The 27,234-nt window shown below is 48.2% G+C and overlaps 1 protein-coding gene across 2 annotated transcripts; it reads left to right on the plus strand.

Annotated features, from left to right (window-relative positions):
* ACAN (aggrecan) lies at nucleotides 1–27,234 on the plus strand. Of its 2 annotated transcripts, XM_074155789.1 has the most exons (18): nucleotides 1–70; nucleotides 612–983; nucleotides 2,297–2,471; nucleotides 3,029–3,156; nucleotides 3,753–4,046; nucleotides 5,770–6,282; nucleotides 6,791–6,965; nucleotides 7,399–7,526; nucleotides 7,648–7,941; nucleotides 8,083–8,277; nucleotides 8,966–10,954; nucleotides 11,375–12,613; nucleotides 20,779–20,892; nucleotides 23,614–23,772; nucleotides 24,261–24,343; nucleotides 24,691–24,835; nucleotides 25,410–25,592; nucleotides 27,146–27,234. In XM_074155789.1, exons 1-18 carry the CDS (start codon nucleotides 1–3, stop codon nucleotides 27,232–27,234), a joined length of 6,345 nt encoding a protein of 2,114 aa, XP_074011890.1. The 2 variants fall into 2 exon arrangements, with proteins under 2 accessions (XP_074011890.1, XP_074011891.1); XM_074155790.1 differs by lacking the exon at nucleotides 20,779–20,892.

Consider the following 27,234-nt stretch of genomic DNA (forward strand, 5'->3'; position numbering starts at 1 on the left):
ATGACCACTTTACTATTAGTGTTTGTGTGTTTGCGAGTCATCACAGCAGCCGTCTCTGTGGAGCTCTCAGGTACGTGCCCAGGGTGCGGGAACGTGGGGCTGAGCAATGTGCCACACTCTGGCTCCATCCCTGAACATGGGCAGCTGTCAGAAATAAGCGTACCCAAGATCTGCTCTGTGTACACACAGGGCTCCTCTATTTGGATGGCTGCTGCCATAGCTTCTCACTGTTCTTGTGCTTGGGGAGCCATGGAGATAACTCCAGGCAAAGGCAGATTTATGGGGAAACTGAGGGATTTTCAGCATTCCCCTTTTTAAACCCTATCAGGTGTGATCTCGTAGCATGGGCAGCAGCTACACTGCCGTAGCGCCCTTCATTCCCTTCATTCACACATCCAGCACTGGTCCAAATCCCAAAAGCAACCATGGCACAAGGTTCATGGTTGTAACTTCCCTTTCTGCAAGTTATTTTCAGCAGACTAGACCAGTAACGGTATGCCTGAATATGAGGGTACAGATTTGCAAAGGAGATACAAGCATTGTAGAAGCACTGGGCATTGTGGATTAAATGCATTATTGATGTAACCATGGCTTTTTTTGGGAACTGGCAGACAGTAGTGATGGCCTGGAAGTGAAGATACCTGAGCAGTCTCCCCTGCGTGTTGTCCTGGGAAGCTCCCTGAACATCCCCTGCTACTTCAACATCCCAGAGGAAGAGGACACCAGTGCTCTGCTGACCCCACGGATTAAATGGAGCAAACTCTCAAACGGGACCGAAGTTGTCTTGCTAGTGGCCACCGGTGGGAAAATCCGGCTCAACACCGAGTACAGGGAGGTGATCTCTTTGCCCAATTACCCTGCCATCCCCACCGATGCCACTTTGGAAATCAAGGCACTGAGATCCAACCACACTGGGATTTATCGCTGTGAAGTGATGTACGGGATTGAGGACAGGCAAGACACAATAGAGGTCCTAGTGAAAGGTGAGATCTTGACCTTGCTCTTTCCTCTCAAGATCTTGCTGCCCGGCCTGCCCAGAAGGGAGGAGGGAATATATGGGCAGGGGAGGTACTGCTCTTCCCACAGGCATAAACCCTTTCATTCAGGTCACAGATAAGGCGATGGGTAAGTGAGCAGAAGCCATGGGCCAGGCGTTTATTTTAGCAGCTAGGACCAGACTAAACAAACCAGTAAAATGACTCATGGCAGAATATATGGCAATAAAATGACTCTTCTGGCAGAAGGTGAGTTCAGAGACAGCAAGACGACATCCTTGGCAGGAGGTGGTACGGGATACGCTGGGCTGCTGCTCAGAGGGCTAAAGCTGGAAGAGGGCCATTATAAGACCTTTTATTTCTTCCAAACATTTTAGGAGATGGGATGCCCTCAGCTGGAGAATTGATCTGTTCTGGAAAAACTTTCCCCATCGCCTTGCAAAGCTCATCCTAGTACTAGGTGGATAAAATAACAAAAGTTTCCTACAATCCTTATCTTTATCATGGGGTTTGCTTTCGGTGTAGGACAGGGAGACAGCACCTAGTACAACAGTTAACCGGCTGGTCTCTGCTGCTCACGTGCACTGGAGAACACATCTGACAGTGGAGGCTGGGAGCCCCCTCATTACCTCCTGGTGAATTTTCCACTTGACTTAAAGCCTGCTTGTGCCACACCAGAGTGTAACAATAGCCATCCTGTATAAAGATCCCTGTCCATCAGAAAAAATACAACTGAGATATGTTTGCAGCAGATCTGGAGATTTTAAGTGTATTTGCCTCTTGCTGTTGTTTCCTGTGTGTTTTACAGTGATTGATACTCTGCACTCTCGGTCCTGAGTAGGACCTTGGGAGGTGGCAGCTTCCAAGCCTGCACAGCAGCACAGCCCCTGCTCTGCCCCACTGGCTGATTTATGAACCGTGTGTTTAAAATGCTGCACAGAGCTCTGTCAGGGAAATCTTGAATCCTCCTGATGGTGTTATAGCTCTGTGCTCTGGGCTATATCCTCCCACTGTCCACACTACTGTTCGGGTACTGGCTTTTAATACACCATGACTTTGCTACAGCACCATGGGAGAGCAGTCGCTGTCCTAGCTCACCGATGTGCTCCACAAGGTCCTGTGAAAGGAGCCCACCAAGTCACCCTTGGCTTGAGACGCTCAAATACAGACAATCAGCATAAATAATTCATTGTTTCTAGTTGACATGTAGTATCTGTTCTTCGAATCCATAACTTCTTCGGAAGGAAAGGGGCTGGTTGCTCTCTAGCAGATGTGTGAGTGATGGCCATTGTGTTTTCCAGGCATCGTATTCCACTACAGAGCAATCTCCACAAGGTACACCTTGAACTTCGAGAAAGCAAAGCAGGCCTGTATCCAGAACAGCGCTGTGATTGCTACTCCCGAGCAGCTGCAGGCTGCCTATGAGGACGGATACGAGCAGTGTGACGCCGGCTGGCTGGCGGATCAGACTGTCAGGTAATGAACAGTGGAGGGCAAAGGAAAGCCACAGCAGGGTCATTAGGAAAGGACTTCTGTAATGAAGCCACCGACTGAGAATGATTGAGAAACAATTGCTAAATGGGAGCTGTTGTAATTGCTGGTGTGCAGAGGGAGCTGGTGGATTGCAAGCCATTCTCTGCCAGGGGGGAATCTACAGTAGGAAGGCAGAGTGACCATTGTCCTCCTCACCTGGTGGTGATAGCTGAGTGGACAATGGCTTAATCCTTATCCTTCATCCTCCCTGAACAAAACAGATGCTGTGCCAAGATGTACAAGTGTGGCTCAACCATACCAAGTTTTGCATCCCTGGCTGTGGAGGCACCTTGGCCTGATGTCTTTGGCCGGTGCTCCCAGGGTTCTGCTGTGCTCGGGACCATCAGAGGGAAGGCAGGACAGCAGATCATCCTTCCTCTTCCCTATAACCCAGGAAAAGCCATAAATTATCACACTGCACAGTGCTCCACAGGTCCCCCCAGCCTCTCTGCAGCTGCTGGGGTCCTGCTCCCACCTCTTACACACCCTCTCTCCCCCAGGTACCCCATTCACTGGCCCCGGGAGCGCTGCTACGGCGACAAGGATGAATTTCCAGGAGTGAGGACCTACGGTGTCCGCGAGCCAGATGAAACCTATGATGTTTACTGCTATGCAGAGCAAATGCAAGGTGATTTCATGCTTTTATTGTTACTAGATGCAGAAGCAGCCAAGGCTCTGATCGTGTCTGGACTGGACAACTGTAAATACAGAGGCAAAGGGCGTTGAGGCAAGACAGGATAGAAAAGAACATCCCCCAGCAAGGCCAGACGTTCTCTGCAGTCTCTTTTTTAGACCTTGGACAATTATAATGTCAAATGACTAATGCAGTACAGAGGGTGGAGTCCATCTGACCTCCACCACAGGCCTTGCCATCCTGCATGTCTCTGGTCATCCATTTGAGGATGTGACATTCAGAGGTGTCCATCACCCATGCTTACAGCAGGGATCCATTGAAATATTCAGCACATCAGAACTGAAATTGTCCTTTATCTTCCATTTGTCCTGTGGTTCCAGATAGTGTGGTATGTTTTGCTCCAGTCTGTATTTGGTCTGTAAGAGTCCCTTTCTTCTGGTCTGTATAGACAATCACCAACATGGGGTTGCAGTTCAGCAGTAATATAGTTTTCATCTTTTCCAGACTCTCAGGAATGGGAAGGGGAAAGAAATGGAATTTAGATTAAATTCTACAGCTAATTCCTGTGCTAATGGATGGTGTGATTGCAGGTAAAGTCTTCTATGCCACCGCCCCCGAGAAGTTCACCTTCCAAGAAGCTTTCGACAAATGCCGCAGTTTGGGAGCCCGTTTGGCCACCACAGGAGAGCTGTACCTGGCCTGGAAGGATGGCATGGACATGTGCAGCGCGGGCTGGCTGGCTGATCGCAGTGTCCGCTACCCCATTTCCAGAGCACGGCCCAACTGCGGAGGAAACCTGGTGGGCGTGCGGACGGTGTACCTGTACGTCAACCAGACGGGGTACCCTCACCCCGACTCTCGCTACGATGCCATCTGCTACAGTGGTGAGTGCATTGGGGCTGTGGGAGGAAGCAATGTGTCTCCAAGCTTCTGCAGGCAGGAGCTCCCTGGTCAGAGCTAACCTCTTGCTTCTTTCTTTCTTTCTTTTATTTTTCTTTTTTTAAAAAGGAGGGTGAGGAGAAGCAGGTTTGACAAAGGAAACGAAAGGTAGGAAGCAGATCCAGAAAATTCATGGATGTCTGCTCTGTACAGGGGGGCTCTGAGGAGGTGGGTGTAACAGCCCTCTTCTCTCCAGTCCTTCCACACCTTCCAGCTTTGGTAGGTCTCCTGGAGACATGTAGCAGAGCTCAGGTATTTCAAGTACAAGACTTAGAATGCTGGAGATGGAAGGGAAGGAAAAAGAGAACAGATCTGCTCACAAACATGTGTGTAATGCTGTTAGGTGGTGCAGACATGAGCCTGAGTTTCCACTTTGGGATAGAACAAGGACTGCAGCAGTCTCCGGCAATCAGAAATGGGGCAAAATTCCACCTAGGAAGTCGAGAGCATCCCAGCTACTTCCCCTTTCTTCTAACTGCACTCTTCTCCCTGCAGCAAGAAGGGGGCAAAGCACCATGGTATATGGTCTATTCAGGACAGCCAAAGGCTAACATTCAAATGGGATTGCCATCCATGAAAAATTGATAACAGTATTTTAAAATATGTTTTGAAACCCCTTTGATACAGACCTATTGTGCCCAGATGCATGCATGATCAGTGTGTCAGGAAGCCCTGTAAAACCTCCTAGACCCCTTGGAATAATCCAGCTACGTGGCCAAGCTAAAGACTTGTCCACCAAGCCACAGCCTTCTGGTTATCTCAGGGCATGCATCTGAAACTGCTGAGCACAGCCAGTCTTTTCCTGAGCGTCTCTTTCTAATTCTCTGAATCCCTTGAGGTCTGAGAGGTACTGGCTAAAATGAACTAGCTTGAAAATGGAATTGGAAATAAATAGAGCAGGGAAAGCAGTATTAGGGGAAAAGCCTGACAGTGTCTCATTATCTTTCCCTCCCCACTGAGACCTGCCTCGCTGCATAGCCGAGATGCTCCATCCCTCCCTAACCTGCCCATCCTTGCTGTAGGATGACCTGCTCAGTGGCGCGTTAAGCACATTCTCCTACAGCCAGGGACATGGGCGAAAAAGTGATTTGGGAGGGGAAAGGTGGGAAGTTCTTTGAATGTATTTGGTACAGGAAGAAACTGCCTTGGCTGCCTTGGTGATGGGGTTAGCTTATATGTGATGAAGTCTTCGCTGAGGCAGAGCAGAAGGAGACAGTGATCCTAGTGAGACATGCAATCATGCATTGTGTGTGAGTACCCAGGAGTCTTTCTCCCACGGCTCAGACCTGCTGTGAAGGGTATCCAAGATCACCTCCTTCCCTCTGGCCACCTTACATTCCTTACAGCAGGCACTAGAGGTCAGTGCAGACTTGGATATGAGCAAGGTGTTCCCGAGAAGGAGAGCTGGGAGAAGAGCAGGGAAAGTCCTCTCTGATTTACCAGCTGTGGAGCATGAGGTGACTCATTGCCTCTAACTCATGAACATGCCTTCCATGCTGAGGTGTTGCAGAGAGCCATAGTGGAGGAAGGAAACAAATTTATTTTACCAGACTGTCATGATTTCCCTACCAGCAAACTCCCAGCTTCTTCTCAGAGGCAGCACCAGCACAGTACACCTTGCTAGACTGACCATGTCCTCTCTGATTGCTGCCTTTTCTCCTGATGTAGGGGATGACATTGAGACTCTGGTCCCAGGGCAGTTCATCGACGAGACAGGAAGCGAGCTGGGCAGCGCTTTCACTGTCCAGACCGTCACCCAGACCGAAGTGGAGCTACCTCTGCCCCGCAACGCCACGGAGGAGGAGGCCCGTGGCAGCATCGCCACCCTGGAGCCCATTGAGATCACACCCACTGCCACCGAGCTCTACGAGGGCTTCACTGTCCTGCCCGATATCTTCGCCACTGGTGCCACAGTAGAGACAGCTGGCCCAGGGGAGGAGAACATGACCAGGGGAGATGTCACAGGGATGGGAACTGTACCTGAAGAAGTCACCACCATAGCCTTAGGCACTGCCATCACCACCGAAATGGCAGAGGTGACCTCGGTGGAAGAGGTTGTGGGGGTGACTGCCACACCAGGACTAGAGTCTGCCTCAGCATTCACAGTGGAAGATCAGCTTGTGCAAGTGACAGCAGCCCCCGGTGTTGGTCTCCTCCCTGAGCAGCCCATCTCCCCCACAGGTAAGTCACCAGGACTCTGAGAAGCCTGAAGATCAGTTTCTCCTAGGGGTAACCATTTAGCTGAAAAACAGCCTGAGCTTCTCTCATCACTGAGGGCATCCAAGTCCCTGGAGGTGTGCAGGCCTCTGAGGCCAGGGGCAGGCTGAGTGACTCCACTGTGGTAGGACAGGAAGGGTGAGGAGGAGCCTGTGGGCCACTCCATCATGTGCTGAAAAGGGTTCAGCTGCCTGATGCTTGAGGCTGCAGTGGCTACATTCTGCTTTCCCACATGCACCTGGGTCCCGGGAAGGGGAAAGTCAAGGCAGGAAGATCCCAGAGGAGGGCTGAAGAGTCCGCCAGAATATCACCCTCAATGGAAGCAGAGCTCAATGAATGAGGCATCTCCATCAAAGTGGATTTGACAGGCACTGGTCCTAGCACTGCTGTTGGGAAGACACTTTCTGGTCACTCATCTCAGTGGAGGGGCTGTCCCATATCTGCTCTCTCACCACGGCTTCTCTTCCCCCAGGTGTGGTGTTTCACTACCGTGCCGCTTCCAGCAGATATGCCTTCTCCTTTGTCCAAGCCCAGAAGGCCTGCCTGCAGAACAATGCAGTTATTGCCACTCCTGAACAGCTCCAGGCTGCCTACGAGGCTGGCTTTGACCAGTGTGATGCCGGCTGGCTGCGGGACCAGACAGTCAGGTAAAACTATATTGACCTGGGGAAGACCCCCCTCAAAATGAGAATCCAGACATGAAATTGGGGCTTTACTCTGGTTTGTCTCAGACGTGAGATGCTCTGCGCATCAGCATCTAAAGTTTTCCTGACCTGAGGTTGTCTCCAAACTATGATATCTAGTGGCCAATAGACCTGTTCTTTCCAACTGGTCCTACCTGTTTCCTAACCTGTGTATACATCCTGCAGTGGTGAGATCCCCTGACATGTAGGAAAAGTGGAGGAAAATTTTTATTCATTGCCCCAAGCTGTAAGTGGACTTGTTTCCAAGTCATGCTGGGGGCTCTGAGCACCTCTAATGGTGAAGTGTTCTTGTCCTGCTCCCAGGTATGCTGAGGTTCTTCAGGCCAGGGTACATAAAGCCGACCTTGGATTACCATCTCTCTTCTTCTTTTGGTAGGTATCCCATTGTGAATCCCCGAAGTAACTGCGTAGCAGACAAAGAGAGTTCTCCAGGCGTGCGGTCCTATGGCATGCGCCCAGCCTCGGAGACCTACGATGTGTATTGCTACATCGACAGGCTCAAAGGTATCTTTTCCCCTTTCCTCTAGGCATGGCTGTGGAGCAAAACTGTGCTTCACAGCTCCAGATCTGTGTGTGTGAGGGTGGGATGAACGGACTCATGCCTGTTTTCTCTCCCATCCCTCAGGCGAGGTGTTCTTCGCAACTCAGCCAGAGCTGTTCACCTTCCCAGAAGCTCAGCGGTACTGTGAGAGCCAAAACTCCACGCTGGCCTCTGTTGGCCAACTCCATGCTGCCTGGAAGCAGGGCCTGGACAGATGCTACGCTGGCTGGTTAGCAGATGGCAGCCTCCGCTATCCCATCGTGAGCCCCCGTCCCGCCTGCGGGGGGGATGCTCCTGGTGTGAGAACTGTCTACCAACACTACAACCAGACTGGCTTTCCCGACCCCCTGTCCCGGCATCACGCCTTCTGCTTCAGAGGTACCCTCCCAGGGCATGTAGACCTGTCTCCTTGGGGAAAGGGAGGTTTGGCACATCGGGGTGCCAATTTGGGCAAAGCACTTCACCAGCATCTTGGACTGTGAATTTTTGGAAACTCCCTCCAATACCTTTTTGTTCCAGCTCTGCCACCTGCGGAGGAGGAGGGGGTCACCTCATTCTTTGAAGAAGATGTGCTGGCAACCCAAGTGATCCCTGGAGTAGAGGGGGTACCCTCCGGGGAGGAGGTGACCATGGAGATGGAGTTTGCCACTCAACCTGAGAATCAGACAGCCTGGGGGACAGAGGTCTTTCCAACAGATGTGTCGCTGCTCTCAGGTGGGTCAGAGCTTCCCTGTCTCCTGGGAGACACTTGGCTGGTGTTGTAGGGTTGGGACAATCCCAAAATAAATGGGCTGGGTCCTTGCTGAAGAGAACTCCCTCTAAATCTAGACTATTATCACCATATTAGCAAAGTCTGAGGCTGTGCACACAGGAAGAGCTACACATGCATATTATTGAACTTTTGTCTAGGACTGAATTAAATGACCAACAGACCAACACACACAGCATTGCCAGAACACCTTACAAACTATGCCATTGTGTATCCAGGATGGGGAAGACAGGCTAGAAACAGATCTCAGGCCATGCCTTCTAGGGAGAAGAGAGCTACAGTGTGATCAGAGCAGCACCAAACTTTTTTTCTTCCACATTATCTCCGAGGAAGCAGTAGCTCAGTTTTGGCACCTGGGAATTGGTGTCACTGTTGCCATCGTCCACTGTCAGAAGATTATATATTCTGACAGTTTCCCAGAGATATTTAATTTATAGTTCTTTAAGATATAATGTTCATTTAACAAATTTGAAGGGACCAAATTATTTCTGCAAGCACATAGGACTTTGTGCCTTTATCCCAAAACATCAGTTTGGAGGTGAAGTCAATCAGGAAATTAATAATAGCTTCTTTAAAACAATTTAGTAAATAATTTTCCTATTTCCCTCTCTTTGTTTGCTCTTTCTTTTCCAGTGAGTCCATCTTCTTTTCCTCCAGCTACTGTAATACCAGAGGAAACAACTACCAATGCTTCCGTCAGCGAAGTGTCAGGGGAGGTGACTGAATCTGGAGAACATCAAGTCAGTGGTGAATCTTCAACATCTGGGTGGGTATCTGGAGTCCCAGATACAAGTGGAGAGCCAACTTCTGGAGTTTTTGAACATAGCGGAGAACACTCAGGGATCGGAGAAAGTGGATTACCATCAGTAGACCTGCATACCAGTGGCTTTCTACCTGGAGAAAGTGGACTACCCTCAGGGGACTTGAGTGGGGTGCCTTCTGGCATTGTTGACATCAGTGGCTTATCTTCTGCAGAGGAAGATGTATCAGTGTCTATTTCAAGGATACCAGAAATTAGTGGGATGCCATCTGGAGTGGAAAGCAGTGGGCTGCCTTCTGGATTTAGTGGCGATATCTCTGGCACTGAGCTAGTCAGTGGCGTGTCATCTGGAGAGGAAAGTGGACTCACCTCTGCTTTTCCTACTGTCTCTCTTGTGGATACTACATTGGTGGAAGTTGTCACAACAGCGCCAGAACGACGAGAGGAGGGAAAAGGATCCATTGGAGTCAGCGGTGAAGATCTGTCAGGGTTCCCATCCAGTGAGTGGGACACCAGTGGCAGAGCCCATGGGTTACCCTCCGGAGCTGAGCTCAGTGGGGAGCCCTCCAGGGAGCCTGAGCTCAGCGGGGAGCCTTCTGGGGTGCCCGAGCTCAGCAGGGAGCTCTCTGGAGGGTCTGAGCTCAGCGGGGAGCCTTCTGGGGTGCCCGAGCTCAGCGGGGAGCCCTCTGGAGGGTCTGAGCTCAGTGGGTTGCCCTCAGGACTGGATGTCAATGGAGAACCATCTGGAACACATGAGGTCAGCGGCCTGGTGGACCTAAGTGGCCTTACTTCTGGTATTGAAGGGAGCGGAGAGGCCTCAGGCATTACTTTTGTAGATACCAGTTTGGAGGAAGTGACAACAATCCCCTCAATTACGGGAGCAGAAGCAAAAGAGATTTTGGAAATCAGTGGATTGCCTTCAGGAGGTGAAGATGCATCAGGCATGGTATCTGGGAATTTAGACATCAGTGGTGAGCCTTCTGGGCATGTAGACTTTGGTGGGAGTGTTTCTGGAGTGCTTGAGGTGAGTGGACAGCCGAGTGGAGTGATTGACAGCAGTGGAGAGGTCTCTGGAGTTGATGTCACCAGTGGCTTACTGTCTGGAGAGGAAAGTGGACTTACCTCTGGCTTTCCCACAGTCTCTCTTGTGGATACCACTTTGGTGGAAGTTGTAACACAGACGTCAGTTGCACAAGAGGTGGGAGAAGGGCCATCTGGGATGATAGAAATCAGTGGATTTCCTTCTGGAGACAGAGGACTATCTGGAGAAGGGTCTGGAGCCGTGGAGGCTAGTGGGTTTCCTTCAGGGACAGTAGACTTCAGTGGAGAGCCATCTGGGTTCCCATACATCAGTGGAGACATTTCTGGAGCCACAGATCTAAGTGGACAACCTTCAGCAGTGACTGATATTAGTGGGGAGTCCTCAGGGTTTCCAGAAGTCACTTTAGTCACTTCTGATTTAGTAGAAGTTGTGACAAGACCAACAGTATCACAGGAACTGGGTGGGGAAACAGCTGTCACATTTCCCTACAGTTTTAGGCCAAGTGGTGAGTCCTCTGCATCTGGTGAACTAAGTGGGGAAACATCTGCATTGCCAGAAAGTGGTATCGAAACATCAACAGCTTATGAAATCAGCGGTGAAACATCTGCATTTCCTGAAACTAGTATAGAAACATCCACGATTCAAGAAATCAGTGGGGAAACATCTGCATTTCCTGAAACTAGTGTAGAAACATCCACGTTTCATGAAATCAGTGGGGAGGCATCTGCGTATCCTGAATTTAGCATAGAAACATCAACAATTCAAGAAATCAGTGGGGAGACATCTGCATTTCCTGAAATTAGCATAGAAACATCCACCAGTCAAGAAGCCAGGGGTGAAACATCTGGCTATCCTGAAATTAGCATAGAAACTTCCACAGTTCAAGAAGTAAGTGGAGAAACCTCTGCATTTCCTGAAAGTAGCACAGAAATATCCACAATACAAGAAATCAGTGGGGAAGCGTCTGCATTTCCTGAAATTAGAATAGAAACATCCACAAGTCAAGACATCAGTGGGGAAACGTCTGCATTTCCTGAAATTAGAATAGAGACATTCACAAGTCAAGAGGCCAGGGGTGAAGTATCTGGCTATCCTGAAATTAGCATAGAAACATCCACAGTCCCTGAAACCAGTGGAGAAACATCTGCCTTTCCTGAAATTAGCATAGAAACTTCAGCAGTCCATGAAATCAGTGGAGAAACATCTGCCTTTCCTGAAATTAGCATAGAAACTTCAGCAGTCCATGAAATCAGTGGAGAAACATCTGCCTTTCCTGAAATTAGCATAGAAACTTCCACAGTCCGTGAAATAAGTGGAGAAAGTTCTGCGTTTCCTGAAATTAGAATAGAAACATCCACAAATCAAGAAGCCCGGGGTGAAACATCTGGCTATCCTGAAATTAGCATAGAAACATCCACAGTCCATGAAACTGGTGGAGAAACTTCTGCCTTTCCTGAAATTAGCATAGAAACTTCGACAGTCCACGAAATCAGTGGAGAAACTTCTGCCTTTCCTGAAATTAGCATAGAAACTTCGACGGTCCATGAAATCAGTGGGGACATATCTATATTTCCTGAAATTAGAATAGAAACATCCACAAGTCAAGAGGCCCGGGGTGAGACATCCGCATTTCCCGAAATCAGCATAGAAACATCCACAGTCCGTGAAATAAGTGGAGAAAGTTCTGCATTTCCTGAAATTAGAATAGAAACATCCACAAATCAAGAAGCCCGGGGTGAAACATCTGGCTATCCTGAAATTGGCATAGAAACATCCACAGTCCGTGAAACTGGTGGGGAAACATCTGCATTTCCCGAAATCAGCATAGAAACTTCGACAGTCCACGAAATCAGTGGAGAAACTTCTGCCTTTCCTGAAATTAGCATAGAAACTTCGACGGTCCACGAAATCAGTGGGGACACATCTATATTTCGTGAAATTAGAATAGAAACATCCACAAGTCAAGAGGCCCGGGGTGAAACATCCGCATTTCCCGAAATCAGCATAGAAACATCCACAGTCAATGAAACTGGTGGGGAAACATCTGCATTTCCCGATTTCAGCATAGAAACAGCCACAATCCACGAAACCAGTGGAGAAGCATCCACGTTGCCTGCTGCTAACATCGAAACAGCTGCCACATCTTTGACCAGTGGTGAGCCCTCTGGTGCTCCCGAGGAGAAGGAAATTCCTGATGCAGTATCTGGAGCTGTGACACACTCGGTTGCAGGCATTTCAGGGGAAACCTCTGTCCCAGACATTGTAATTAGTACCAGTGCTCCAGATGTTGAACCAACACAGGGACCCGGGAACCCTGAAGAGGCTCAGCTCGAAATAGAGCTCTCCCCTCCCGCAGTGTCAGGACAAGAGATGGAGACAGCTGTTGTTCTAGACAATCCTCATCTGCTGGCCACCACTACTGCTGCCCTGCCTCAAGTCTCACAAGAAGCAATAGATGCATTAGGACCCACTACAGAAGGTACTGTGTCTTCTTCTCACATGGAAGGGAACACACTATGGAGGGGAAGGGAAGGAGGGGGCATAGCTGTCATATTTTACTTCTTTTACAGCAGAGAACATTAACAGAAGCAGGCTTTAGCAAAATATTACTGTGGTGGGAAGCCACAAACATGAGGTTTTCCACAGGTCATGTTCAATAGCTTCAGTCTTAACAAATGATAGTTTGTGATTGGGCAGGTAATGCAATTATCCAGCCAGCGTAACCCCATCCATAGAAGCCTCCCGGACCTCCCTCCTGCCTGCCCACGGCAATTACATGCCCCTGGGGAGAGCAGCAGAGGACCATGTTCAAGGGACTCTGACCCTCTGCTCAGTGTCTCATGCTGCTCTCTGCAGCTAGAACGGGCTGAATGTGTGAGACGATGCTCAGAGCGTCTCTACCTTCTGTCAGCTTTGCTGATAAATGCCCTTCCTCCCACCCTGCCCCTTTCTGGTCTTTGGTAGGATCCCTCGCTGCCAAGTATAAGCAGACACAATATTGAAAACTGAGTAACCATCTATAGTGAAAACACTCTGCTAGCTTACTGACGAGCGTCCTCTGAGCAGTGTTCATGTGCCGTGGAGGCTTTAGGATACTACAATGAGAAGAAAATGAGATGGGACAGTATTGTCCTTGCTGGTGGCTGATTCTTGGCCAAGGAAGGAGCCAGTTGCCAGTAACACAGGATGTCCCACAACATCCCTGGCCACAGCTTGGTTTCACTTTGCTGCAATCAGCAGCTGGCTCTGGCAACCGGCCCCTTTTCAAACCCATCAATGCTTGTGCTGTTGTACGAAGGTCCTACGTATGGTCAGTTCTCAATGAGCTGCACATTTGTGTAGGATATGTTTCTTATATATGGTAGGAAATGGATGTGCAAAGAGATTTGCTCAGGTCCTTCTAGCAAAAGTAATATTAATTCCACCCCCTTCCCACCTTACCTCCTGAACTGCTTCTTTTTTGGTTAATTTACACCATTCAGCACAGGTAGCTCTGGACTCAGTAGGGACTGTAAGTGCAGGGCTTTGTGAAGCTCAGCCTGGTTTCTAACATCATTTCCATCCCCAAAGTGTTTCGAATGAGTCACTGCCTTTTCCTCTGCGTCAATTCTCTCCCTCTGAGAAAACAGGTAATCACAAACCTTTGTTCAGTCCTGCTCGTAACACGTTTGAGGTCCTGTCTGTCTCTGCTGAGCACAGCGGATGCTGGAGGAGTGGGTGAGGGCAAGTCAGCGGGGTTGTTCCTGCGGCACTGGTCCAGCCTGGCACAGCGTCCAGGGCCGGGCAGGGCGCTGCGGGGGTTACACACCCAAAAGCCCTCCTTGCACACCTAATGGGCTCTGCTTTTGGGCCATGCCCATTGCCACGTCCAGGCCTGGAGATAAAAACAAGCCAGAGTTGAGGGAAAGGAATGAAACTAGCCAGTGAGGCTCAGAAAAAAAAAAAAAAAAAAAAAAAAATTAAAAAAAAAAACATATTGGCCCCAAAGTATGGTTTTATTTCACTGCTTTTTCTTTTTATAAATTACCCACAAGGCAATTGCCAGATTCTTCGGAGTCGTTGTTAGCCAACATTCTTGTGAAGTATTTTGAAAGAAAACCATGTGGTCGGCAGCTCATGTGTGAAGAAGCTTGAAAAATGTTCTGAAATTGGAACGTTTGCAAGTCACAGAGATGACGATGTAGCAGCTGGGGTTTCTGAGCAGGTGACAGGGAGAGGTAACTGATGACTGCATGAAGTTAAGTTGTAGACTCTTTATATAGAGATGGGTTTGAGAAGAACACACACACGGCTGGTGCTCCCACCGGTGGTATTCTAGGGTAAAACTTCTCTTTTTATTGGTAACTTTCTTTATCCCTGTAGGGTTAAATGCAGTCCTGGTCAGGGTCTGAAGGAAGCTCATCCAGGTGGAAAGAAAGTGTATTGAGCATGAATGCGCAAGACCCCTGCAACAAGGAGAACTTTTTATAGAGAATTAGAGCAAAGTGATGACAAAAGAAGGGGGGCAAAAAGGAAAAATAATCATAGATTTCCTTTTTTGGGTCGTTACTCTTTACAGTGCTCTGGGGATTATGGACTTGGAAAATCTACAGGGAAGAACCATAGGCTAGAACCCAAAATGTTATTTCCCATGTTCTGGCTGCTTTTTTACTTGCAGCTTTCCAGTCTTGAGATTTAGCTCTTGCAAAAAGATCAGTTCTAATATCCATGCCTTGTGCCTCATAGTTTGTAGGGTGTAATGGATGCCCATTAAGTGCAATTAATTTTTACTAACATTAAAGCACAGGTGAAGCTAGTTGAGCTTACAGAAGGCGCTCAAAGTGAGGAGCAGGGAGGCATGTGGCTGTTGACCTCTTGTCCTGTCATCGAAGGGTTCCGGTTAGACCCAGCGGTCTTTTTAGTGAGATGGTTTACTAAGAATGATATTTTTTGCTCTGCTGTAGCCTGTACTTCTCTTTAAAAGCCAGAGCCAAAAGCACAAGAAGACTGATGATTAACGCTTGGAGTGCCAGTATTTTTTAGTATTTAACCAAATTGAAGGCTGTGCATGTACAGGTCTTTAGTCAGCAGTTTAATTCCTCCATGAGGACAGGAACCCCACAGGCTTGAAGAATTGTCTATAGGCTTGGCTTTTTCAGCCAGAGTTTTGCCAACTCAGCGGGTCTTTTTGCTTCTGGTAACATTTGAAGACAAATAATTATTAGCTGAAAAAAGCACGCTGGCGCTTCAGTGAAAGGCTGTGGTTTGGAGCACTCTGACCAGTCAATGACTTAAACATTTCACTTAAGTTGGGGGAAAAAAAGAGAAATGTGCTGAAATGGCAGATATTTATGTTAAGTTTTGCTTGTCTCTGGTGAAACAAGTTCATGAAGTCTGCTGCCTATGGCCCTGACACAGCTGAAGGTTAGAATCCAAATGAGGAAAGGTCTTGATGGTCTTTCCTCATTTCTCATGTCTTCAAAGTGCAAAGGATAGAGTTTTGTTGGTCCAGAGATCAACCCAGAAGACAAGAAGTCTAGAAAAATTCACCTGATTCATAATTTTTCACCTAATGTGGAATGAAGAATATGCTCTCAAGAAGGAGGTGGAGGTACCACTCCTGGCTGAGAGCCAAGCAAAAGCACAGACCATTTATGGCTGACCAGATGATTTGATGTCTTCTGGATATACTGTCTATTTTGCGTCAGAAGTTTATTAGCTTAATTAAAACTTCTCTCTGAAGAGGCAACCTACAGTCTTGAACTACTGTTAGATATGTGTCAGTGTAGTTCTACACATAATATTTTAGAGGCAGAGGTGTCCAAATTTCCTGAGCTCTCCTTCCATGAGAGTGTTGGACAAATCAAAGGTCCCAGCAGATCAACAAGTTCTCCTGGAAACTTGCTGTTCTCTAGATGAATATGGCTTTTTAAGGCTGTAGCAATATCTGCCCCTTCTGCTGCATGGCGGCTTTGGTTTAATTATTGTAGTTAATTATTTTAATGACTTAAGTGCTCATCATAAGTCACTAGCTGGCTATGTGATGTTCAATGCTAGCATTTTACTTAAAATGTGAAATAACTGTTCTCCCCAACTCCTCCTCTTCTTTTCTTGTAGGAGTCACCCTACAATTGCTCCAATGTTTTTCTTCCCTGTTGGAGCTGTCAGATTGGCAGTTCAAACTTCCCAGGAGTCTCTGAAAAGCAAATTTAGTTTGTACCTGTTTTTTTTTTTTTTTCTTCAGTCTCTAGAAGATAATTATCTAGCTGGTCTCCAAGTCCCTGTTTGGATAATTGCACTTACAAGGAGTAAGGAGGAGCATTTACATATAAAGAAAGAGTGAAGGTCACAACAGGGGCTGTTGGACATCCTGAAAATGTCTTGCCTTTCAGTCTTACCTTTTCCTCTCTGCAGAATGAAAACAGGAGTTTAAATCCCAGTGTATAATTCTAAACCGGTTGCTTCAGGAAAGCTATGCAGTTTGCTCAGGGTTTGGGTGATAGCACCCTCTCTGTTCACAAGCTCCTTCTCCTTAGCGGATGTTTTAAGCATAAAGCCGACCTTGTTGAATGGGTATACTTGCTCATCTTCCATACAGTCTGCCACCGAGAGAAATGCACAGACTGTATTATTTTAGCATTGTTTCTAGTATTGTCTTCTTAGCTTGGGACGAAGGATTTTAAAAGCATTTCCTTCTCACCGCTGACAATGTGTGTTCACTTTCGCATGCCATTTGCCTTCTGAGCAAAACCAGGACCAATCTATTTCTCTTTCATTTCTAAAGGATTTCTCTTTCCAATTTCCATGATCTAGTACAGCAAATTGTTTTCAAAGGCATTGGGAGAATACTTATGTTGTGTTCAGCTGCACCAAAAGAAAATATTTCTGACCAAATACAGTACATATCTGGCAATGTAAAAGAAATCTTAGGAAGAAAATGGTGAAACAAATTCAAAGTTCGCATTGTAGCTATGTAATTCTCCTTGCTTTCTCCAGCCAACGGTTTACATCTTCCAGATGCAAGACCCTGTTTACATTGGATATTTTATTTTAATTGTTTTTTGGTTTTGTTTTTTTTTAAATCTAGAAGCTGGACCTTGGGTCCTGTTGGTAGCAAAAAATAGAAATTGTTGTGACAATAGACTTGAATAATCTTTTGCAACTTCTGGGCAATATTAACTGCAGTACGATTCATCTCCTAAAGAGCTACTAATTTTGCATTATCCTCAAGAAGTGAATTAATAATACGTTCTAACTGGGCTTCCTATTCTTGGCACTGCAAGGCATTTTTCTGCCCTGTCTTTGTTTCAGAGCTGAAGCTCTTGAAATCCCATGCCGCATTGCTTGTCCTTTGTTAGCACTGGGTAATAATAGCAGGAGTCTTGTCTTCTTGTAGGTTGATAAGCACTTGAGCTGCATCTCAAAGCAGAGCTGACTTTTTTGCGTGACTGCTCACCCAAGCAAATAAATAGCTCGCCTCTGCATAAGATCCCTGGGTGTCAAGGTACCTGGCAGCCGGTGCCGTGGAAGCGGGGGCTCGCTCCGGGCTGAGCCGAGCTGGCACATCTAGCGTGCCGCAGGCTTTCAGCTGCCTGGAGAGGTGTACAGTGATTTACTAACCCCATCTAGCTCTAAGCTCTGTGGAAGTGGACACATTTGTGGTATGTAAAAGGTTATGAGGAAAATAACCAAATGTTGCATGATAGATGGGATTTATTGTTTTTTTTACTGGAGTTCTCACCTCCCATAAATCCAATGGCTTAGACGCGATATCTTAAAAACACCCACAAGCTGACTTGCCAGGGTTTCCAGAGACAACATCATTGCAGTTTTATCATTTAGAACTTACTTTTCTAAAAGACCTCCAAGACCCAGGTTTTCTGGGAGGACCAGAATTGCCAATGCTTTCTCCAACCCAGCGGATATGTATGAGTTTCCTGATATCAGCTTGTTGAGGGGATTCTACATCCAGATGGAGACGGTGTCACCACCCCAACAACCCAACAGGCTGAAGGGGGAGGTTGGTGTTTATGATCATCATGTGTTCAAAACATCTTCTTTCCAGACACTTGCAGCATGCTTCTGGGAAGAAAAACCTGTCTGTGTTCCACTTGTATTTGTTGTCTCTTTTTCCAGCACTACCTACAAGTACACACCCTTTGTCTATGTGTCATACATTTAAAAATATATGTATCTGTATGGAGAGATATATAACATATATATTCTACGCAGATATTTGTTTTTACAGAATATATAATATGTGCAATCATATTATATACAATATCTGTAAAAGGAAATTCTGTTCCAGTGTTATTTCCCAGCTGGAAATTTGTGGGAATGACTTTGCACGTGTGTGCCAGCTCCCTCCTCCTCCAAGACCAGGGATGGCAACTCAGAGCAGGTCTCCTGCAACTCAGAAGATATCTTGGACGCGCCAAGTTTTGGTCCACGTGGCTGAAGACAGCTGAAGACTCGTTATTGCCCACTAAATGTTCTGCTTTAGCTCTCATATGTGCTTTGTTCCCACTTCTGCAGCATGCTTTCCACTTCATGGAGCATAACTGACAAAGGAGAGCCTTGCCTTACTTGTTCAGCTGGAGCCCACTGGAATCAACGTGAACTTCTGCTGCCACTGCTGTTGGGAAGCCCAGTGGGCCTCTAGAGTTGCAATCATCTCTCAAGATACCTTTTTCCTTTATGCTCTCTACCTCCTAGGAACTCCAAGTATGACTAATAAGCCATAGTCAGCCAAGTTCAGCTCCTTTCTTCTACCAGGCCTGTGACCCCCGTTTTGTTCAGAAAGTCTCTAACAGTCATGGAACAGGAATTTTCTTCATGTTTCAGTGAACAAAGAAATCCAGAAAACATTCATGAGAATTTAGAAGGGCAATCCAGAGGAAAAACTTCCTTCTCTCAGGGAAGAACTGCAAAACTGGAGTAAGAGGTTCATCACCCATCAGAGGAATAATTGGATTGCTCACAGTGGTACAGCCTAGGCTAAAGATGACAATCTTCATGCTCCAAAGCACAAACGGATTTACCATCCAAGGTCAGAAAGAATTTTCTCAATCACTTAGGCATGCTACAGAACACATCAACTTTTCGTTGACGGATCAGACATTGGCCACTGAGCAACTAGACAAGGTATAACACGCATATGCTCTCATATGTCTGGGGACATTGAGTAGCTGGGCTATGGTTCTGTAGAGAGACAATATCCAACCAAATGTACCCCAACCAGAAGATGAACACAGACCCTGGGGAGTCGCCTTGCTGGTATTTCCGTAGCCAGCATGTCTATCGTCTTTGAATGTTTCCTCACTAACCCCTCTCATCCACAAGAAGAGCATGGAGTGTTAGTCAGCTTTTTTAAGGCCTTACATTTCTTCTGAGTGTGAAAGAGAAAGGTTGTCTCGCATGAGGATCTAATCGGTAATCATTTAATCTAACCTGCATGGATGTGCTCTGAGTTTCTTCCTTAGTCTTCCTCCTTGTTTCTGCATTGAACATCTCTGAAATCTTTCCATTCTGAATGACTCTTCTTCTTTTTACAAAGCTCAGTAAGTAGGATTAAGGGTCAGTCTGGAGAAATACTGGGAGAAGAGCTTTTTACTTCCAGCACAATCTAGATTTTATGATAGGTAGATACAAACTGTCTAGCTGTGGCCTTCAGAGCATCTATGCTTCCTTCTGCCCCAAGATGACAGTGGATGGAAGTGCTACCAAATGGTGGCATAAACTACCCAAGCTTGTGCTAATTAGCAAGTTGAGAAACATTGGAGAGTTGGGGGCCAAACTCTTCCCAGACCAACTTCTCTTTTCACCTGCAGAAAAGGAAAAAGGATCTTAAGGTCTGTTCTATCTAGATGGGAAACTAAGTGTAGTTTCCTCCACCAAGACAGAATCCACAGCTGAAAAATGTACCAGCTTCTTCCTGCCACATCACAATCAAAAGAGCGCATAGTGGGGACACGTCTGGAGAAAATGGTGCTGCACCCCAGTATTCTTCACCAAGGAAGAGGCACCCATAGCTAGGCCTAAGCTCCTCAAAGGGGAAAGTTGAGGGACTCTGAACCACCTTGAAACCACTTCTGTTCTTCTCTGCACTCTCTTCATCTTCACCAAGAAGAGATTTCTTGCCCCGGAACTTCATCTAAATTATGGGTAGGAAGAAACCAGTAGTGAACACTGGCAACCAGGAAGGCTGATTAGGAGATAGAGATCTATTTCAAGACGTTTCCATCACTTATGAGAATTCCACATTCTTCCTCATAGACGTATAGCTGGCGGAGACACAGACACAAGTTTGCATGTTTGATGCATCAGGTAGAGACAGCAGACAAGAAAGAGTTACCACAGCTATCAAAGACACTGAGTGTGTGTATTGGATACATCTTGCTGAGCTTGTACTGGTATCTTCAGTACAGAGTGGTGTTCAACCTTCAAGTGACAGAAAACCAATGTCTTCCTTGTAGGGTGGGTTGGGTCTCTTCCCTTCCTTCTTCCAGCAGCAGCAGTGGCAGTATGTTTTAAAATAAGACCCTAGCAACTCCCAAGTTCCCCCAAAACAACTGATATTCCCTCCTAAACAAGCAAGGAAACAAGTTCTCCTGTTGGTGGAGTTGTCTGCCCAGAGCCCTAATGGAAGCCCTTGATTTCTTGCAGACACTGATGAGTGCCACTCAAGCCCCTGTCTGAATGGAGCTACCTGCGTTGATGGCATCGACTCTTTCAAATGCTTATGCCTTCCCAGCTACGGAGGGGACCTGTGTGAGATCGGTACGGCCTACCTGGCTTCAGCTAATCTTACTAACTGCTGCACTACCTTATTCCCACCCTACCCTGAAAAAAGCTGATCCCAAGTGCTCCCAACAGTCCCGTCCTCATCTCAGTGAGCTAACCTCTAATAGCAGCTTAAAATACACTAGGGAAAAGCTTTGAGGACTTTGCTTTTATATTTTGATTACTTTGTTCGTCACAGCACCGTGTCATCTAAGATTCCTAAGCAGGAGCTTCCAGTGTCTTCTTCAACTTTCTCTTTTCTAAGTTCCTCTAGTGAAGCTCCATACAGATCATATCAATGTTGATCACAGAAGTCACTGTCTCTTTGGGTCAATGGTCTTTCTGTTCATCTGCAACAGTAGGGAAACATCCGAGTACATCTTCACCCCAGGCAAACTTTCTCTGCTGGAGTGGAATTTCATGGAAGGATGCTTCAGCTGAGCCATGAAAAACGATTGTGTTTCTCTCTGTGAAGATGCAGCTGAGAGAAGCCTTGTTCACTCCAGGAATCTCCACCGATTTGAGACAGCATGACATTTTTGTCACCTCTTCAATGTGGCTTCCTGTGGCAAAACCAGCAGGGAATGTATATCTTTGAGAAAACATGAAGTGACCTATTTTTCCATCAAAATTAAATCCTCTGACCTGCACCAATACTTCTTTTTGTTTCTACAAGGAAAGAAAAAGAACTTGTTTTTTTTTCTTAAAGCTGATGAAAGTCCAAACTTTTATCAGCTTAGCTGAGGGGAAGCTCTCCTGCTTTGCTCAAACAAAAGAGAAATAAGGTTGCAGTGTCTTCTACAGCTTGGCAGAAGTAATGATAATATATATTGGATTTTCTCCTCCCCTTCCTCTGCATCTCTCTTTCTGCTTCCAATATGAAGACATGGACTAGACCATGTGAGAAGGCGGCTCAGGATCATTGGACTGTCTGGGTAGGAATTGTGCTGTCTTATCATCACTTTCTTGATGCAACCTAATCAGCCCCTGATTTTTCCATCCCTGCTACCTGTTGTTGAAGATCCCTGAAATCCAACAAGAGACTTTCTCCCCTGCAGCTGCTTATGATTTTGTTTGGTCCAAGCCAGATTTAATTTCCTCTCTCCTCTGATTTATGGGCTTATGATGCCTGGGGGTTATAGCCTGGGAGATGCAAGAGGAAGCCAGCACCCAAATTCAGAGGAGAATGTGAATCTCCACTATTCCCATGAAGCAGACCATCCCTTCGGTCAGTCTCCAAGAAGAGCAGGACATCGTAGGTGAGCTCTGCCGTCTGTGCACACAGCCAGTCCTTCTTGTCACCCTGACAGTGTCCCTATCGGGGAACAAGATTTTTGTCATTCTTTTCCAAGATGATTGCTGTCATATTTCCCTGTAAGTAACAGCTATGTAGGAAAGAGTGGCCTTTCTCCTAGGAAATGTCCTGCTGAGGTTCCACGCCATGTGCTGTGCCATCCCCAGGCTGTGATGACAAGGGGTGGTGCTCAAGCTGCTGGAAAAAAGTCTTAAATCTCAAAAGACAAGAGCGTGTTCTCTGCTCTGTGATCTGCCTGCAAAGACCAAGAATCCTTAGAGCTTCAGCTACTTCCAGATAATTCATTTGATCTGTTGAAGAAGGTGGAAAATTTTTTTAATGCCTCAACTAACCACCAACCCTTCCAACGAAGTGTCTGCAATCTCCAGCTGGAAGAACACCAGAAGAGTGGATTAGGAGGAATCAGCACGATTGAAGGTGACAAGTGTTTTGACCTACCAAGTTTAACAACAGAAGAAAGAAACGGAGTACAGAAAATGTTACTGGAAAGGGAGAGAGGCAGGAGGACTCATGAAAGCCCACCACTCCAAGAGCAGCAAGTGCATGAGAAAGGATGGTAGATCGGGCATCTAAAAGACTGAGATTAAACACATTTCCTTTTGTGTTTCTTTCAGTCCCATGGAGCAGATGTGTGGTGTTGCATTGCATGGGAGCTGCTGAAGGTCTTTTCTGGTGGTTTCTCCATTCGCCTCTGCTCTCCCCCATCTGTGGTTTCATTTTTTTTAACTAATGGGTTCAACTCTTCAGTGTTTCTCAAATGAAAAACTGAAAAATTGGGAAATTTTTATACTGCTCTAGCAGCTTCCAAGCTTTTTCCTTGAGATTTCACTTTGTCTCTCCACCATGGTAAGTTCCTGCCTCTGCCTCTTCTCTCCCACCTTGGTAGGCTTGCTTTTCCTCAAACGCCCCAGAACCACACCAAGTGATGCGACCCAAACCTGGACTCTCCTCTCCTCTTTCCTTTTCAACATATATAGGTTGATTTTGGACATCTGGATTCAGGTTTTGGAGTTTCTTTCCAAAGCAAAAAAAGTCTGCAGGCCAGCACAAGTGGGAAGAGAGGGGTTCTTGTTTGGTCTGCTCCTCAAAAACAGAGTCCAGGAACATGACACGGAGATTGAACTGCTCAGGAATAAGTTTATATCTCTCGTCTTCTAGTAGCACTGGTCACGTTACTGCGAACGTGGGATCTTCAACACAGGCTCCCCTCTCTGTGTGCATCTTAGATGCCTTCTGATCATTTTCCCTGGGATTTTCCACAGGCAACAGTGTCAGGTTTGCTTTTTAGTGGAAGTGACCATGTGTTGTCCTATGCCATGAGAGCATGAGCTGCTAAGAGGTGAGTTGGAAGGCTTCCAGACTCATGCACCAACTCATTTTCATCCCTCCTTTGTGTGTTTCAGACCTGGAAAACTGTGAGGAAGGCTGGACCAAGTTCCAGGGCCACTGCTACAGGCACTTTGAAGACAGGGAGACTTGGATGGATGCGGAGAGCAGATGCCGACAACATCAAGCCCACCTGAGCAGTATCATCACCCCAGAGGAGCAAGAATTTGTGAACAGTGAGTGCTGAGGGCAGCCTGAGACTGGGCAGGGGTCCATCCCTTGGACTTTCAGTCTATGGGCAGATGTATCCAAAACTATATCAAAATCACAATTTCTCCCACTAGTGCTCAGATATCTCTTAATAAGGCCTCACCCTTGCATAGGGGAGGAAGAACTGTCCTGCCATGAGATAAAAAAGGTCCCTTTCCCAGCTAGGACAGATCTTCACTCTTACCACATTGCTGATGTGGCTTGTTCACAAGATGTTCATTTGCTGCAAAAAGCGCAGTGACCCATTCCAGCATGGGTGGCTCCATGTTGAGTGGGGAGGGAGATGGACAAGAACGCTGCAAGGAAAAAAAGGACACCAGGGGCTAATGACTGGGAAGGAGATGAATGTCCTAGAGGCTCCAGGCCTAGAGACAGCTGAGATGGCAAAGAAACACTTCCAACAAGGTGTAGGGAAGCCATGACCCACTCTTCTCTCCCCCTCTGGCTCTTCCAGGTCACGCACAAGACTACCAGTGGATCGGCCTCAGTGACAGAGCCGTGGAGAACGATTTCCGCTGGTCCGACGGGCACTCCCTGGTGAGTCTTTAGCCCAGAGCACGAGCAGGCAGTGGCTTTTGGTGGGGGGCAAAAGGTTCCCCTTGTGTGGAAAGAGCCCCATGAGTTACATGTTGAGTGCTTGGGTTGGGCATTGCGTGGAGGCAGCCCTAAACTTTGTAGGGCTCATGGTTTTTCCAAGCCTCTAGTAAAGGTGGTCACGTAAGCTGCTGGGCACCACCGCAACAGAAATAACCACTGTAGTAGCATTGCTGGGAACCCATGGTCTCTGCTGGTGAGATGCATGGGCAAGGCAGCAGCAAGGATGAAGAAGACAGTAGGAGAGGGGAGGGCTCAACCTTAGGCAAAGGACTTTCCTCTCTTGGCAGCAATTTGAGAACTGGCGGCCCAACCAACCCGATAACTTCTTTGCGGCGGGTGAGGACTGCGTTGTGATGATCTGGCACGAGCAAGGCGAATGGAACGACGTTCCCTGCAACTATCACCTCCCTTTCACCTGCAAGAAAGGAACAGGTCAGAACCCTGCGCCATGCCAGTAACGATGGGGGGCTCAGGCAGCGGCTGCGGGGCTGGAGTGGAGCCCTCAGTGCACATGAATGGGGGGTTTGTCACTGCAAAGGGTGGTCAAAGAGGTGGAAGGAATTAGCAATAGGAGTTGGCCAAGACTCTAGGAGAAAGTTTGCCGAGGGCTTGAAAACAAGTAACATGAACCAACAAGGATGGGGTTTTACATCCCCGGGCAGAGCCATACCCTGGCTGCAGCATCACTCCCGCACACCAGCTCTGTGGCCTCCCACAGATGCAAGCGGCTGTTGTGATGCCCAGCTCTCACTGCCTCTCCGGGAGGCAGGAATGGAGCCCTGAGGCAGACTGCTGCTTAATTTCAAGGCCCATCACAGAATTTTCATATCCTTCTGCCCCTAGATTTTGTGGACAGAGGCAATCTCAAAGGGATTTAAGGTTTTTTGTGCAGGAGAAGAGGAGTGACGAGGGTGTGCATGCCCAGCCTGCACCAGGCAGGCAGGAGCTGCCCACTCAGCCAAGCAAGACTCCTCACGCTCTCCATATCTTTGCCCATCTCCTGCAGTGGCCTGTGGGGACCCCCCCGTGGTGGACAATGCCAGGACCTTTGGTCGGAAGAAGGACCGCTATGAAATAAACTCCATGGTGCGGTACCAGTGCAACCAAGGCTACATCCAGCGCCATGTCCCCACGATCCGGTGCCAGCCCAACGGGCAGTGGGAGGAGCCGCGGATATCCTGCATAAACCGTAGGTTTCATCTCTTTTACCTTCAGGTTAGGGCTGATAGATCCCTGCAGCTGGGAGAAGCAGCTGGGAATGAGGGGGGCATCGTCTTAGGGTGCAGGTTAGCTTCGAGACAGGCAGAAGGGGATGTCATAGTCCCCTTGACTTGTTGAAAGCTCCTCTGTGATGGGGCCATGGGAGCTGGCATCTTCTGGGCAGGTGAGGACCACAGGTGCTGGCTGGAGGGTGCTGGCCGGAGGGTGCTGGCCCAGGCAATTCCTGCCCTAGGAATTCCCTACCCCTAGGCAGGGTAGGGGCAGATCCAGAGCCAGGAAAGGGCTACAAGGATCTTACCAAAGACCCAGCCTACTTAAAGAAAGGAAAGAAAAATAAATGGCTTCTGAAAGGGTGAGTTTTGGCACCACCTGTGTCAGCAGAGAGAATAGGAGCGGGGAGCTGTGGTCCCGCCGAGCCCTTCCCCAGCATCCCCCTGCCCTGGGAGCAGACAGGAACCCTGCGGCAGAGCTAAGCCAAGGGACAGGGCTGGGCTCCTGACCCTTCTCCTGTCACGCCTCCAGCTGACAGCAGCCAGCCCTCTCCCACTGGCGTCCCAGCCCACTCCCAGGCCTGCCTACACCCCTGTCCCATCCCTGCTCGCCTGCAGCTTCCCAATAATTTTGTCGACCTTGGCCAAATCACATCTGTCGAGTGGCCTCCTTGCCAGGTTATGGTCCAGCTGGGCAATTCCAGCTCAAGCAACAGTCCCACTGCCAGGGAAAGTCGATATGGGCTTAAGGGACAAACCTCCGCCCCAGGGAGGAGACGGAAGGAGAAAGAATGGAGGAGGGATGGGAGCGGAATGGAGGAGGTGTCCATATGGCGTGGAGCAAGCCACTGACTCCCTTGGCTCTGCCATGAACCTGGAGAGCTGCAGGCTGCTTCTGGTATGGACCACCAGCAGTCAAGAGACTTAGGCTGTTCCCTACCAGCTTTTGCCTCTTCCATCCTGGAAATGGATGGAAACCCTCCTGGAAATACCACACCAGAGTGGTGACAGCTTCGAGGGAGACTGGCAGCAAAGATCAGGCAGAAACCTTGTCCCTGCCAGCCAGATGGGGCTGTTTCCCATCCTGTGCCCTGAGCACATCCCACTGCTGATGGATATTTCCCTCCCTGTCCCAGGGGGTTGGGGACGGTCTGGCAGGACAGCGAAGGAGATGGGGAAGAGGTCCCCGTGCCCACCCAGTTAGCAGAGCTGCCCTCCCAGACAGGCACAGGGAGAGGATGGGACAAGCATCCACAGAGAGGATGCTCCTGCCCAGGCTCCTGGTAGTCACTGGGCACCTCCACCCCTGGGTGAAGCAAACCCCAGCTGCAGGGGTGAGAGAAGGGCCGATTGTACGTGGACAGGCAGGCTGGCGCCGGGGCACACACAGCCACCCACCGGGCAGCGCTGCCTGCGGCTGCCCGTGTTTTTCCAGGGAGCCAGGGGCCGGGGCGGCCAGCACGGGACAAGCAGCGTCTCTGTCCCCGCTCCTGCTAACAAGGTGCCTTTTCTTTTCCTCCTTCTTCCGCAGCCTCCAACTACCAGCGCAGGCTATACAAGAGGAGCCCCAGGAGCCGGTCGAGACCCAGCGGCAGAGCCGTGCACAGACCCACCCATTAG

Source organism: Numenius arquata, chromosome 11 (assembly GCF_964106895.1).
Source record: "Numenius arquata chromosome 11, bNumArq3.hap1.1, whole genome shotgun sequence".
Classification (NCBI taxonomy): domain Eukaryota; kingdom Metazoa; phylum Chordata; class Aves; order Charadriiformes; family Scolopacidae; genus Numenius; species Numenius arquata.